This window comes from Aegilops tauschii, chromosome 5 (assembly GCF_002575655.3).
Source record: "Aegilops tauschii subsp. strangulata cultivar AL8/78 chromosome 5, Aet v6.0, whole genome shotgun sequence".
Taxonomy (NCBI): Eukaryota; Viridiplantae; Streptophyta; class Magnoliopsida; order Poales; family Poaceae; genus Aegilops; species Aegilops tauschii.
The window spans coordinates 445,855,263-445,869,620 of NC_053039.3; the positions used below are offsets into that span (position 1 = coordinate 445,855,263).

A 14,358-nucleotide genomic window follows, 5' to 3' on the forward strand; every position below is an offset into this window, starting at 1 on the left:
ATGGTCCTAGCAGTTTACTTCTCTGTAATGTAGTGTAATGAGGCTGCAGTTGCCTTAGTCAAACGTGGCACTAGATAGAAGTCTACTAGAACTGAGTTTGATGCAAGTTTCCTCTGCCAATTATACCCTGCCGCCTTTGTGATAATTGTCGTCATTTAAAAATTGGTTCAATTGTTGTCTTGTTTTTGGTAGCATAATCAGAGGCAGCAAAGAAAAATGTGCTCCATTTCTCACTATTTATAATGTCATTCTACAATCCAACAACAAATATGTATAGTTTCTAAGATGAATGGTGATTAAGAATGTGAATGTGCGATAATATCATATCCACAAAATCTGTGCACTTCCTCTTTGGCTTTACATCTTCTTTGCTTCCCAATTTTCCCTTGTATAATATCCTCACTTTTGTTTAGGATGATGTTTGGCCAATATAAATGGGTGTATTGGGTTATCATATATACGAAAATCAGCGTTGATATGCTCTTTCTATTGGATGGACTGATTGTGCTTCTTTTGTTTTTGCTAGAAAAATTTGAGGTTGGGAAAATGCTGATTGCCCAACCCTGAGGAAATAGAGCCATTGCCAGAGTACTGGAAGATTTTCGCCATTCAGGTGCTTCACCAGGTCCAACCACTCATGTTTTTTTCACTAGTTAATTGGTTTGGATTCTGGGTTCCTCAGTAAGTTAATTGGTGTAGGCCATGATTTCTTTTCTGAAGAAATGTGGGGCTCAATCATTTGATTACTTCTTGGCTTATAGTACAATAAGGTATGGCATTTTATGCCATCTGAGCAGCTGCAATCAGCGGTTTTATGGAGATCTTACAATAATGGTGTTTAATGATCATGTATGAGATGGACATGGAACAGGAATACAGTGTTGAGAAAAAACCACGACAACTCCGGTGCGCCACCGATGAAGGTCAAGGGATCCACACTACTGGTGAGTTTGGGCCACCAGAGCCTGAACCAAGTCTGGGGCCTGGAAGAAGTACCCCATATGGTGCAATGCAATGCTGTGGTGTTGATGTGTTGTTGTCACTTGGTTACTCTGCTTGCTTGTACTATTAGCAGCTCCTTGCTACTGTTAATCTTCAAAGTATCATATAAGTTAGATGGAAGATGGAGATCTGTAAATTTATTTATTCAGAGATTGATGTCAGACTAGTAGTCCTTTAAATTTATGTTTTTCGTGCTACTAGAATTGATATAAATTACCCTAAGAAAAGAAATGATAGAAACTGAGGATAAATACATGAAAAACAAAGATTCAACAAACTTCACTGAATGCATCGGCTCCTGATCTTGCGATGCTTGCCATGACATTGCTTGTAAAAAGCCGTGCTTATTTAAAATGAATAGCATATGTCTGCCATTCACAATGTTTTGAAATGTAAGCACGATCCATAACTCAAGTGAAAACAAAGGCAATCCAGTTTTGAGTAGCAGCTTACTCATCATAATAAGCTGTAAATCCACCCACATTAATACCACTGGTCGAAACCAAGCTTGTCTTTGTTAAGACATGGGCTGTATTTGAAATTTGAATTTCATAGCATGACATACTCCTAAAACACGAAGACAGAAGTTTTTTTTCTGAAAAGGAGGATGACCCCCGACACGAAGACACAAAGACAGAGGTAGCAGATACAAAGAGCTCTTGTTCTTGTAAATAACCCTAACCAAACCATCCAACGCAGCCAGCAGCAGAAGGCAGCTCATCTTCAAAGTCTTTCTGGGAGGCAAAAGTAGAGAGACCATCTTTCTTGACGCCATTTGGTTACATCATCGTACCACCAGCAACTGCTTGTGGGGCTTCATCAGAGGCCGGCAACCGGCCCCATGCTGCACCGTAACAAAGGATTGATCAGATAACATGACGAACAAAACAGGGAAAGGAGCGCACTTTGCCCCCTCAAAATAATTTCATCTTTAGCTGTCCATATCAACCAAACTATCGACGCGTTTGGTTCGGCCCGGGTAACGTATTCGCTTTGCCGTAACAAGACCCGCTGCTTCCGATTAATTTTTCGCAATATGCTGTTTGTTTGGTTGATGCGACCAGAGTCCTGATGATTTTCTAATCACCTCTGTATCGAGCGGTTTCGATTTTCTGAAACGCTGTATCGGAAAGCGCTGTTACGGAAAACGTTGGCAGTGAAACAAACGCTAGCTATGGTTTCGCAAATCGCTCTAATCGGAAGCCGCGCATTTTTGGCCGAACCAAACACGTCGTATATATAGAAGATGTAATGCATCCGCGATTGGAGGTACACAACAACGAAAACTGCTAAGGGGTCCTGATTAGCAAAGCTTTGACTAAGCTAACTAACTCTTGAGCATAACCAGCAAAAACCATATATACTAGAGCATCCAAACAAAAACATACAGGATACAGCCCCTACTACACATTCACCATTGAGTTATCTGGTCAGCTGCCTACTTAATCAGCACCAACTACTCTTTCTTTCCTCTGGCTTGTATCAACATCAAAGACGGCATGACAGGAAAAATCACAGAGACTACTCGTGGTTGACTACAATAAGGCAACTCTGCGGTATGACTCAGCATCAGAATAATGTAGCAGTACTGCATATATCTAGACGCAGAAAACCAGAGAAGGCGAGCAGACCTGAATACAAATATCTATCTACCTAAGCAGAAAATGAGAAGAATAAAGCAACGTAGAACATATTCATCGACGTATTTGGGCGCTCTTGAACTTAAACTACTCAACAATGTAAGCCACAAGCAAAAACACTGAAATTCTAGTCAATGGCATGTTTAGCATTCATATCTTGGTGCACGTGTTTGAAAAAACAGACGAGATAGTCTGTATGTACCTCCAATGCAGAACCTCGTGTAGGGCATGACCTTTTCAATGCTAAATTCACCCATCTTGTTGGCTCGGCCTGAATTAAGCTCAACTGCGTACAACCCAGCCGGAGTTCTGAGGAAGATTACCCTAACTCCTTCAGCAAAACCAACCGTCCACACATCCGAGCTCGACATGTCCAAGAGGGCATGAGGAGGGAGCAACGGCTCGAGCTCGACGACCCTGCGTCGTGCCCATGCCGCAGCTCCTCCAGGACCAGCCTCCATTGACCATAGATAGAGTCTAGGCTTGCGCACTGACGCAAACAGCAGCATGCCATCCTCCACACCCAGGAGGTCAAGGTATCCCTGGTCCAGGATCTCTGGCGCCTTGATCACAGACAGTTGTTGCTCACGAATGTTGTACTCCACGACACTGTCACCCTCATAATTGGGGACATATACCTTATTATTTCCCACCACAGCAGTGCGCCCCCCGGTATCGATTTGAAGACCCGGGGTCTGAACGGAGATCATGTCGCTCCACTGATGAGTCTCCGACGAGTAGACAGTGGCGAGGGTAATGCTTCCTTCATCCGCAGAGCCCACCAGGGCCACGAGGAAAGGGCCACCATGGCAGTCGAGGTGGTCACATCGGTCTATGGCGCAGAACACCGTGGCATTACAGTGTATGCTGCCGTTGTAATAGTCGTCGGGGTCGTCGCCCGGCCAGTGCATGATGTCGTGGCACTTGGGGTCGTCGTCGATCTCCCGCCAGTTGTCGGTGACGAGGTCGCAGACATCGAAGGGGGCATGGTACCCAGGGGCGTAGAGGAGGGCGAGGCCGTGCCGGGAATCAAGAACGTGGCAGTCCCGGTGGTCATGGGATGCCGGCCGGCGGAAGGTCGAGGTGGAGACAAAGCGGTTGCCCCTGCGGTATTCGTTGTGGAGGAAGCCCAGCATGGGCGGCGCCCCGTGGAGAGCGCGGTAGCCGCGGGCGAAGCCGGGGTCGGAGAGGATGGCGCGCCAGCCCCTGCAGACGGCGGCGGCGCGGATGAGGCTCCTGGGGTCGTCCGCCGGCAGGCGCATGAAGACCGCGCGCATGGCGTCGTCAACCAGCGCCGGCGGACTCAGCGGCATCGCCATGGGGGTGATGACCTTTTCAATGCCCTGTTCATCATGCACCTTGTTGGCTAGTCTGTATGTACCTCCAGTGCAGAACCTCGCGTAGGGCATGACCTTTTCAATGCTAAATTCACCCACCTTGTTGGCTCGGCCTGAATTAAGGTCAATTGCGTAACACCCAGCCGGTGTTCTGAGGAAGATGACGCTAACCCCTTCCGCAAAACCAACCGCCCAGATGTTCGACTCCGACATGTCCAAGAGGGCACGGGGAGGGAGCAATGGCTCGAGCTCGACGACCCTGCGTCGTGCCCATGCCGCAGCTCCTCTAGGACCAGCCTCCATTGACAATAGATAGAGTCTAGGCTTGAGCACGGACGCAAACAGCAGCATGCCGTCCTCCACACCGATGAGGTAAAGGAATCCCTGGCCCAGGTTCTCTGGCACATTGATAACAGATAGTTGTTGCTCACGAATGTTGAACTCCACGACACTGTCACACTCATAACTGGGGACATAGACCTTATCTCCCACCACAGCAGTGTGCCCTCCGTCATCGGTGAGCAAACCAGGACTCTGAACAGAGATCATGTGGCTCCACTGACGAGCCTCCGACGAGTAGACAGTGGCGAGGGCAATGCCTCCTTCCTCCACAGAGCCCACCAAGGCCACGAGGAAAGGGCCGCCATGGCAGTCGAGATGGTCACACCGATCTTTGGCGCAGAGCACCGTGGCATTACAGCGTACCCCAGTCCCGCTGAAGAAGTCGTCGGGGCCGTCGCCCGGCCAGTGCATGATGTCGCGGCATTTGGGGTCGTCGTCGATGTCCCACCAGTCGCCGGTGACGAGGTCGCGGGCCTCAAGAGGGGGGTCGTACGCAGGGGCGTAGAGGAGGACGAGGCCGTGCCGGGAGTCGAGGACCTGGCAGTCTGGGCGGTCCTGGGACGCCCGCCGGCGGAAGGTCGAAGTGGGGACGAAGCGGTTGCCGGCGCGGTACTCGTTGTGGAGGAAGCCGAGCATGGGCGGCCCGCCGTGGAGCGCGCGGTAGCCGTGGGCGAAGCCGGGGTCGGAGAGGATGGCGCGCCAGCTCCTGCAGACGGCGGCGGCGAAGACGAGGCTCCTGGGGTCGTCCGCCGGCAGGCGCATGAAGACCGCGCGCATGGCGTCGTCGACCGGCGCCGGCGGCCTCATCGCCATGGGGGTGGCGGGCGCCGAGCGAGCAGGGGGGGGGGGCGTGGAGATCGGGATGATGGCCCGTCGGCCGTCGGGAGTCGGGGTGAGGATGGGGAAAAAGATGCGGTTGCGGCGGCTGAGTCGGGGTCAGGGGTGGGGGCGTGACCTAGGCGGCGTCTCTAATTGGGCCGGGATGAATTCGGCTTCTTCGGTTATAACCTGCTAAAATAACGATTTCTGTTTAAAAAAAAACATGTGTGTGTTAATGTTAAAATAACGAACCGATTGAATTTTGTTTGGTCAGTCCCAGTAACACAGCAAACTTTGCTAAAAAAAATAGTAACACGGGAAACCGAATCTTCCTGTGCACCGAAAACCCGAATATTATTCCATCTAAGAAATGGAAAATCGAATGTTATGCCATGATAATGATAATGGGACGCACCATGTATACCGTCAACAAAACAGCTTTTATGACATAATTGCTACACACAGCCTGTCTATGCATTTCGCGGTTTCATGCCAAGATATGGATGGAGACCGACGCATTGTGCCCAATGTGTGCACGGCTAAACTTGTTAAATAAGGAGGAGAATGGCTTTCTTTCTTATGCTGGTAAAGGTTTAGGACAGGGCGACCCTTTGTCTCCTCTCTTGCTTAACCTGATAGTAGATGCCTTCTCTGGAATGTTACTCAAAGGCTCTCAAGCAAGTTTGATTAGTGGGGTTATCTCCTAATTTAGTGGAGGGGGTCATGTGCCTGCAATATGGAGACACACCCTCCTTTTTTGGAGAATGGTCATTGAATATCTCTTAGCCATAAGTGGATTTTGGCTTCTTTTGAACAAGTTTCTGAAATGGGGGTTAATTATCACAAGACTGCTTTGGTGCCTATTAACATGGATACTAGTGAATTACATGCTTTTGCGGATATAGTTTAGTGTGTAGTAGGTGATTTCCCTATAAAGTATCTGGTAATTCGTTTGCATTTTGAAAAGCCTAGTACAGAAGATCTTCAACCTTTAATTGATAAAGATTCTTGCTAAGATTCAGTACTACATATCATAGCCTTTAATTGGCAAGATTCTTGGCTGAATTTAGCATGATGATACTTTGTTGTCATCTCTAACGGGAAAAAGGGAGGCCCTAGCACCAGCGATCAACTATTCGAGATTCCTTAAGCTCCTCAAACAAAAAAATGTAGGGATTTTGCATTTCTTTCAAATTCACAAATATTTTCCAAATATCGTTCACATTTCAAATTCATGACCTTTTTCTAAATTTCGAAAAAAATATTGAAAACCCGAATAATTTTCAAATTCATGAACATTTTTTTACTGGAAAATTTTCAAATCTCGTTCATCGTACAAATTTCAAGTTCATAAAGTTTTACATGAACTTGAAAAAAAACGTGAACACTTTTCACTAAACAATTTTCAAATCTTGTGAATGTGTAATTCTTCATGAAGTTTTGCATGACTTGAAAACCACTCACTCTCTATTTTTTTTTTCAAATTCATGAACATTTTCCACTGGACATTTTTAAAATCTCGGTCGCTGAACAATTTCCAGATTCACAAACATGCTTCACTAAATATTTTTTTCGAAATAATCAAAAAAATTTCAAATTCATGAAATTTTCCAAATTTACGGACATTTTCAAATCTCATTCACTTGACAAATTTTAAATTCGTGAACAATTTTTAAAAGCATGAAGAAAATTTTAATTATGAACATTTTTTTAAAACAAACAAAATTTGTAATTTTGAATAATTTTTCGAGATTTTTCACATTTTTTAAATTTATGAAGTTTTTAAAACAAAAAAGAGAAGAAAATAAAAAGGGAAAGGAACATAGGAAAAATGAAAATAATCTAAAATAAATAAATAAAAGGTAAACCGAAAAATGAGTAAAAAAAGGTTCGGAAACCTTCAAAGATTTCTAAAACTAATCTGCACCTCTCCTAGTGGTTCGACGCATGCTTCGTTACGATTCCTAATGGGTTGGCTCTTGTTCCTATGCTAGTGGGCGATTGGAGTTTTAATGCTCACAATGAGTGATACATGTCATTACTGGTGAACAAAGACTGAAAGAACGCCAGGCGGTTGGGCCTTGCCATCCAGGCATCTCTAATTGGGCCGGGAGGGCTTGTACTCAACATGTGGGGCGGGATGAATTCGGCTTCTTTGATTAACCAGCTAAAATACCAAACTGACCGAATTTTTTTGGTGAGTAACACAGGAAACCGAATTTTCCTGTACACCGGAAAAAATGAATTTAACATATGGAATACACCATGCACCATGACAGCCAAGCAGTTGTTGGAAATATGCCCTAGAGGCAATAATAAAATGGTTATTATTATATTTCCTTGTTCATGATAATTGTCTATTGTTCATGCTATAATTGTATTAACTGGAAACCGTAATACATGTGTGAATACATAGACCACAACATGTCCCTAGTAAGCCTCTAGTTGACTAGCTCGCTGATCAATAGATGGTTATGGTTTCCTGACCATGGACATTGGATGTCATTGATAACGGGATCACATCATTAGGAGAATGATGTGATGGACAAGACCCAATCCTAACCATAGCACAAGATCGTGTAGTTCGTTTGCTAGAGCTTTTCTAATGTCAAGTATCATTTCCTTAGACCATGAGATTGTGCAACTCCCGGATACCGTAGGAATGCTTTGGGTGTACCAAACGTCACAACGTAACTGGGTGGCTATAAAGGTGCACTACAGGTATCTCCGAAAGTGTCTGTTGGGTTGGCACAAATCGAGACTGGGATTTGTCACTCCGTATGACGGAGAGGTATCTCTGGGCCCACTCGGTAATGCATCATCATAATGAGCTCAATGTGACTAAGGAGTTAGTCACGGGATCATGCATTACGGTACGAGTAAAGTGACTTGCCGGTAACGAGATTGAACGAGGTATTGGGATACCGACGATCGAATCTCGGGCAAGTAACATACCGCTTGACAAAGGGAATTGTATACGGGATTGATTGAATCCTCGACATCGTGGTTCATCCGATGAGATCATCGAGGAGCATGTGGGAGCCAACATGGGTATCCAGATCCCGCTGTTGGTTATTGACCGGAGAGTCGTCTCGGTCATGTCTGCGTGTCTCCCGAACCCGTAGGGTCTACACACTTAAGGTTCGGTGACGCTAGGGTTGTAGAGATATTAGTATGCGGTAACCCAAAAGTTGTTCGGAGTCCCGGATGAGATCCCGAACGTCACGAGGAGTTCCGGAATGGTCCGGAGGTAAAGATTTATATATGGGAAGTCTTGTTTTGGTCGCCGGAAAAGTTTCGCGCATTATCGATATTGTACCGGGAGTGCCGAAAGGTGTCCGGGAGTCCACCAAGGGGGTCCACCTACCCCGGGGGGCCACATGGGCTGTAGGGGTGTGCGCCTTGGCCTATATGGGCAAGGGGCACCAGCCCCAAGAGGCCCATGCGCCAAGAGATAAGGGAAGGGAGAGTCCTAAAGGAGGAAGGCACCTCCTAGGTGCCTTGGGGAGGATGGACTCCTCCCTGGCCGCACCCTTCCTTGGAGGAAGGGCCAAGGCTGCGCCCCCCTCTCCCTTGGCCCTATATATAGTGGGGGGAAGGGAGGGCAGCCGCACCCCAAGCCCTGGCGCCTCCCTCTCCCTCCCGTGACACATCTCCCTCCTCCCGCAGCGCTTGGCGAAGCCCTGTTGGAATCCCGCTACTACCACCACCACGCCGTCGTGCTGCTAGATCTCCATCAACCTCTCCTTCCCCCTTGCTGGATCAAGAAGGAGGAGACGTCGCTGCTCCGTACGTGTGTTGAACGCGGAGGTGCCGTCCGTTCGGCGCTAGGATCATCGGTGATTTGGATCACGACGAGTACGACTCCATCAACCCCGTTCTCTTGAACGCTTCCGCTCGCGATCTACAAGGGTATGTAGATGCACTCCTCTCTCGTTGCTAGATGACTCCATAGATTGATCTTGGTGATGCATAGAAAATTTTGAATTATTGCTACGTTCCCCAACAACAGTTTCTATGGTGTATTTCACACAACAGCCTTCCTGCTAGTTTCGGGATTCAACACCGATGTATGGGTGTAGATCGACGATGCATTATGCCCAACGTGTGCACGACTAAATGAGGATGGAGCTCAATTGTTTGCATGGTTTGATATGGACTTCATATGCGATATGAACGCCAACTGCTTGCTAGGTGCCTCAGACCTAGAGATTTCTTGCCACTTGCTTTTGAGCTCTAGGATAGGTCTGAAGGTCATGCTGATGAGTGTTGAATTTTTCTATTAGAAATATGCCATGAAGAAAATAATAAATATATTATTCTAGTTTCATGTTCACAATCAAGTTTATATTTCTGTTCTATAATTGCATTGATTCTTGAATATGAATTCGAAGCATGGCTCAATTGCATGTATGGAAACATAAACACCAATATGGTCCCTAGTCATGCCCCTAAGACTAGCTCACGCATTAATGATGATCATGTTTTCCTGATCATGTGCATTTGATGTAGGGAAAGCCCTAGGTGGGCCAATCTTTTCACACTTGAAGATGGATCAAGAGGAATAAGGAGAAAACAAGGAAAAGAAACACTCAAATAAAATATGATCACACATGCACTCCTTCCACAAAAATTCACGCTAGGTAGCAAGATCCACAATCAACTAAGAGACAGAGCAGCTAGGGTAGTTCTTCCCAAATCCACATGTGGAGATGACGGCTTGATGATATGATGCATCCTTCTCCCTTAGGAGCTCTTGAAGACCTATGATGAGATCCTTCTCCTAGATTGAGGTCTTGAGATCTAGAGAGATCCTCTCCAAGATGGAGGTCTTGTTCCTCTAGGAGGAGGTACAAGGAGCAAAACTCTCTCAGTATCCTTCAGTATACTTTGCTAACCCTACAGAGAGGGAAGGGGACGACTATTTATAGTGACAGGGGTGAGAGAGAGCGATACATGGTCACTTGGGATGAACTGCTCGTGGGCAGGGCCTAGATGTATGGATGGCCACTTGGACCGAACTTCTCTCCTTAACCCTACACCTCTCACGTCCTAGCTTGGTCTTGCTCCCTTTCTTTTACATGGTCATTTCCATGGTAACTAAGTATGCACAAGGTCTCCGCTTGAGGTAGTAGCCATGTCTCATATGAAGTTAAGGGTAGTTCAAAGAGGAGCGAGTTAACCTCCTTTTCGATGGCGCGTGCATGTGCTCTAGTCATCGGTTCACTTAACACTTCAGGTGTTGGTGTAGAATCCATGGGGATGTTCGTGGGGCGCTCCGCACCATCTCCCCCCCCATCCGGGGGGGGGGGATCTGCTCTCGGATCGTGAACTTCATCACCATGGTAAGGTGCCAAGTCGATGACACTGAAATTGTCGCTCTGCGAGTACTTGTCACGAAGGATGTCGATCTTGTAGGCGTTGTTATTGACCCTTTATAGAACCTTGAAGGGGCCATCGGCTTGGGTAGAAGCTTGGACTTGCATTCTTCCGGAAAGCGATCCTATCAAAGGTGTAGCCACACAAGATCTCCGAGGTTGAACACCATGGGTCTCTTTTTGGCGTTGATCTTGCATGCCTTTGCACTTGCGCTCGATGGTGAGTATTGTGTCTTCGTGCATCTTCTTCATGTAGTTGGCTCGAGCACTTGAAAATCCATTGTTGGTGCACTCCTGTAGAGGAAACGGAAGGATATCCAAGCCATAGACCACTTCTAAGGGAGACTTCATCATTGTCAAATGTCTTGCACGATTGTAGGCGAACTCGGTAATGGGTAAGCACTCTTCCCACTCCCTGACGTTTTTTAATGAGTAAGCAAAGTAGGATGGATAGTGTGTGATTGACCAGATTCGTTTGGCCATCAGTTTGAGGATGATACACCAATGAGAACAAGAGCTTGGTTCCTAGCTTGGCGCAAAGAGTCTTCCAAAATTAGCTCTAGTATTTAACATCGCGGTATTAGATGGTTATCTTGGGCACTCCATGTAGACACAAGATTTCCCTACAAAATAAAGTTGCAACATGTCAAGCATCATCGGTCTTGTGGCATGGAATAAAGTGTGTCATCTTAGAGAATCTATCAACAACAATGAATATCGAGTCTTTTTTATTTTTATTCCTAGCTAGGCAAACCAAATATGAAATACATGCTTATGTCGTCCCAAGGTGCACATAAAATAGGCGATGTCATGTAAAGACCATGGGATTGAGCTTTGAGCTTAGCTTTGCGGCATGTATTGCATCGGTTGACGGAGCGTCCAACATCGCGAAACACCATTGGCCAAAAGTACTTGTGGGCAACGTCACATAAGTCTTGTCTTGCGCAAAGTGTCTCATGAGTCCGCCACCATGTGATTCTTGCAAAAGTAGTAAACGTAAAGAACTCTCGGGAACATAAAGCTTGTTAGCACGCATTAGATAACTACCTTTCATGTAATATGTGGTTCCCAACAAGTTCCATTTTGACAATTAACAAAAGAAGGCGCAGAGAAAGCATCATGCTCATACAAATCTTTAATATGATCAAAGCCAACAACATAGTGTTCAAGTTGGGTGATTAACATGCATTTGCAAGAAAGAGCATTCGCTACGACATTTTCTTTACCCTTCTTGTATAAGATGACATAAGGAAAAGGCTCGATATATTCACTCCATTTAGAATGATGACTATTTAACTTACGTTGACCCTTGAATAACTTCTGCATCTTGATTGTAACCCTGTAGTTATGGAATAAAATTCCCATTTTCTCCACAAAAGATCCTTTTTTTTGTGAAACGATGATTGAATAACCTTACGTATTTCAAGTACGGCAGATGGGCAATAATTGGATAGTAATAATTTTGGGAAAGTAATAATTATGAGACAATAATAATTGGATAGTAATAATTACAAACTTAATGATAATGATAACATTGAGCGTGTTAGACATGCTTCGTGCTAAAAGTCGAGGAAATATAGGCCATTAAATCAAGAAGATACGTTGGATGTCTGCACTTACTCCTTTTGTAACATTAAAAATAATTGACATTTAAGGGAGAATGAGCATTTTTTGTTTGATGCCAAAAGCCGGGATGCTAAAATTTGACAAAGGCAAAATATTGGCTAGTGATTGGTTACCAATTTTTTTGGCAACATTTGATTTATTTTTTTTGTTTCAAATTTTGTCAATATGAGATGTTAGCATCAAACCAATTAGCCTAACTAATTGTATAGTTATAATTTCGGGACTATAGTCATTGGAAAGTAATAACTACATGGCAATCAAAATACAATATTAATAATTACAACATTTTTTTTGAAAAGAAAGCCTACTGGCACTTTTATTTATGTCGTGGCAGAGTTACATCATGAAAGTACACGAGGTAATAAGAATTCAGGAGTAACATCCACCCACATAGCTAGTTTTAGAATCATAACAAGTCCTAGCCAAGAAATGTGCCAGCCCATTCGCTTCCCTGGAACAAAAACTGAACGATATTGATGTAACACCATGAGCCAAGTGAAAGCAGTCCGCAAGTAGTGCTGAGCATGTTGGACATGTTTCGCACCCAAAGATTGAGGAAGTAGAGAGATAAGTGAGATTTGTTGGATCTAAGCAACTCGCTCTATTACATTAATACATATAGATAGAGATATAGAGATAGCGAGTAGAGATGGATATAGAGATAGAGATGCGAGGACCGGTGAAGAATTCAACCAATATACAACCAAGGCAGGAGAGGTAAAGTAAAACACAACACAACAACATGGTCATCGCACCTAAAACTAGCGATCAAGCGGAAACATACCAGCAACATCATTGCCATGAGCGATACAGATGAACATCTCAAACTGTCAATTTATTAGCAGCTAGTACTACTCTCTAACCACATTCTAGTTCTTACTTATAGCACATGGTACAGTGGCAATAGCGCTTGACCCCCTTGGCGGTGCAGTGGGCCGCCTTGACCCTCATGTCCGGGTTCTGGCTGGCGCACTCCTGCGCGCACAACCAGTCCATGCATATCCGGGAGAAGAATTGCTCTTGCTCGCATCTCTCTGCGCGGAAAGAAATACATGGATGGATGGACGCAGTTAGCAGGAGATATTTTTTCGTGGAAGAGAGATGGAAAAGACAAGGGCAAGGCAATCGAGTACCTGCTGCAAGAGCGGGGCTTGCTGCTAGAAGGGTGAGCACGACGAGGAAGCAGAGAGCGCTTCTCCCCTCCATAGGTGCATGCGTTTGTTTTGAGAGGACGGAGTCGAATTGAATCTGGAACACAAGATTGATATTGCACTCTGCGAGACACACACACAGTATAGGTAGAAGAGAGCGTATCCTCTATATCTATAACATTATACTCCCTATATCTATAACATTATAACGAAGTCTAACTCTCTTCCTATGCATCGGATGTCATAAAAGAACAATTCATGCACACCAAGTAAAGGCCAATGCATAGTATAAGCAGCTTCTTGCAATTCTATCGTGTGGTAAACATAGGAAGGTGGAGATATAGTTCCTCTCTCATAATAATTGCAAGTAGGAGCAGCAAGCACATGCATATTATATTCATCAAAATCATCATGTGCAATGGTAAAAGGCAACCCATCAATATAATCCTTAATAAGCACAAACTTCTCCGATATAGTGTAGTCGAGAGAATTCAAAAAGATAATAGGACTATCATGCGTGGGTGCAATAGCAACAATTTCATGTTTAACATAAGGAACTATAGCAAGTTCATCTCCATAAGCATAATTCATATTGGCATCTTGGCCACAAGCATAGCAAGCATCATCAAAAAGGGATATTTCAAAAGAATCAATGGGATCATCATCCTTCGGTAAGCACGAAGGGGAATTAAACAATGTATGAGTTGAAGAGTTACTCTCCTTAGAAGGTGGGCACGGGTGATCAATCCGCTCTTCCTCCTTTTGTTCTTCGCTCTCCTCATCATCTTTTTCATCCAATGAGCTCACAGTTTCATCAATTTCTTCCTCCATAGCTTCCTGCAAAATATTAGTCTCTTCTTGGACAACGGAGACTTTCTCAATAAATGCATTAATATTGTAATTGTATTCATAATTTTCATAGCAATATCTAAGTATAGCAAAATTTTCTGGTCTATAAACTGAATCATCAAAATCGTCAAACGCTTTAAACATAGATTCAATCTCATAAGCACCCATAAAAACAACAAATTCTTCTATTTGTTCCACATCATAGTAATCATAT

At 44.8% G+C, this 14,358-nt stretch overlaps 1 protein-coding gene and 1 long non-coding RNA gene across 2 annotated transcripts; both read right to left on the bottom strand.

Annotated features, from left to right (window-relative positions):
• Nucleotides 1-1,437: 1,437 nt before the first annotated feature.
• On the bottom strand, nt 1,438-5,316 carry LOC109784833 (uncharacterized). Its single transcript, XM_020343439.4, has 2 exons — nt 2,845-5,316; nt 1,438-1,846 (listed from the first exon to the last, which is right to left on the bottom strand). The coding sequence occupies exons 1-2, from the start codon at nt 5,132-5,134 to the stop codon at nt 1,782-1,784; spliced, it is 2,355 nt and encodes a 784-aa protein (XP_020199028.3). The 5' UTR covers nt 5,135-5,316; the 3' UTR covers nt 1,438-1,781.
• A 7,513-nt stretch (nt 5,317-12,829) lies between these two features.
• LOC141022425 (uncharacterized) lies at nt 12,830-13,455 on the bottom strand. The gene is made up of 2 exons (XR_012183725.1): nt 13,278-13,455; nt 12,830-13,178 (listed from the first exon to the last, which is right to left on the bottom strand). It is a non-coding gene; the product is annotated as an uncharacterized lncRNA (long non-coding RNA).
• Nucleotides 13,456-14,358: the final 903 nt, after the last annotated feature.

What these genes read in the sequence shown, in the direction of transcription:
- LOC109784833 (XM_020343439.4), bottom strand. Translation starts at nt 5,134, where the DNA reads ATGGCGATGAGGCCGCCGGCGCCGGTCGACGACGCCATGCGCGCGGTC. An exon ending in CACGAGGTTCTGCATTGGAG is followed by an intron (nt 1,847 to 2,844) that starts GTACATACAGAC and finishes GTTACGGTGCAG; the next exon opens with CATGGGGCCGGTTGCCGGCC.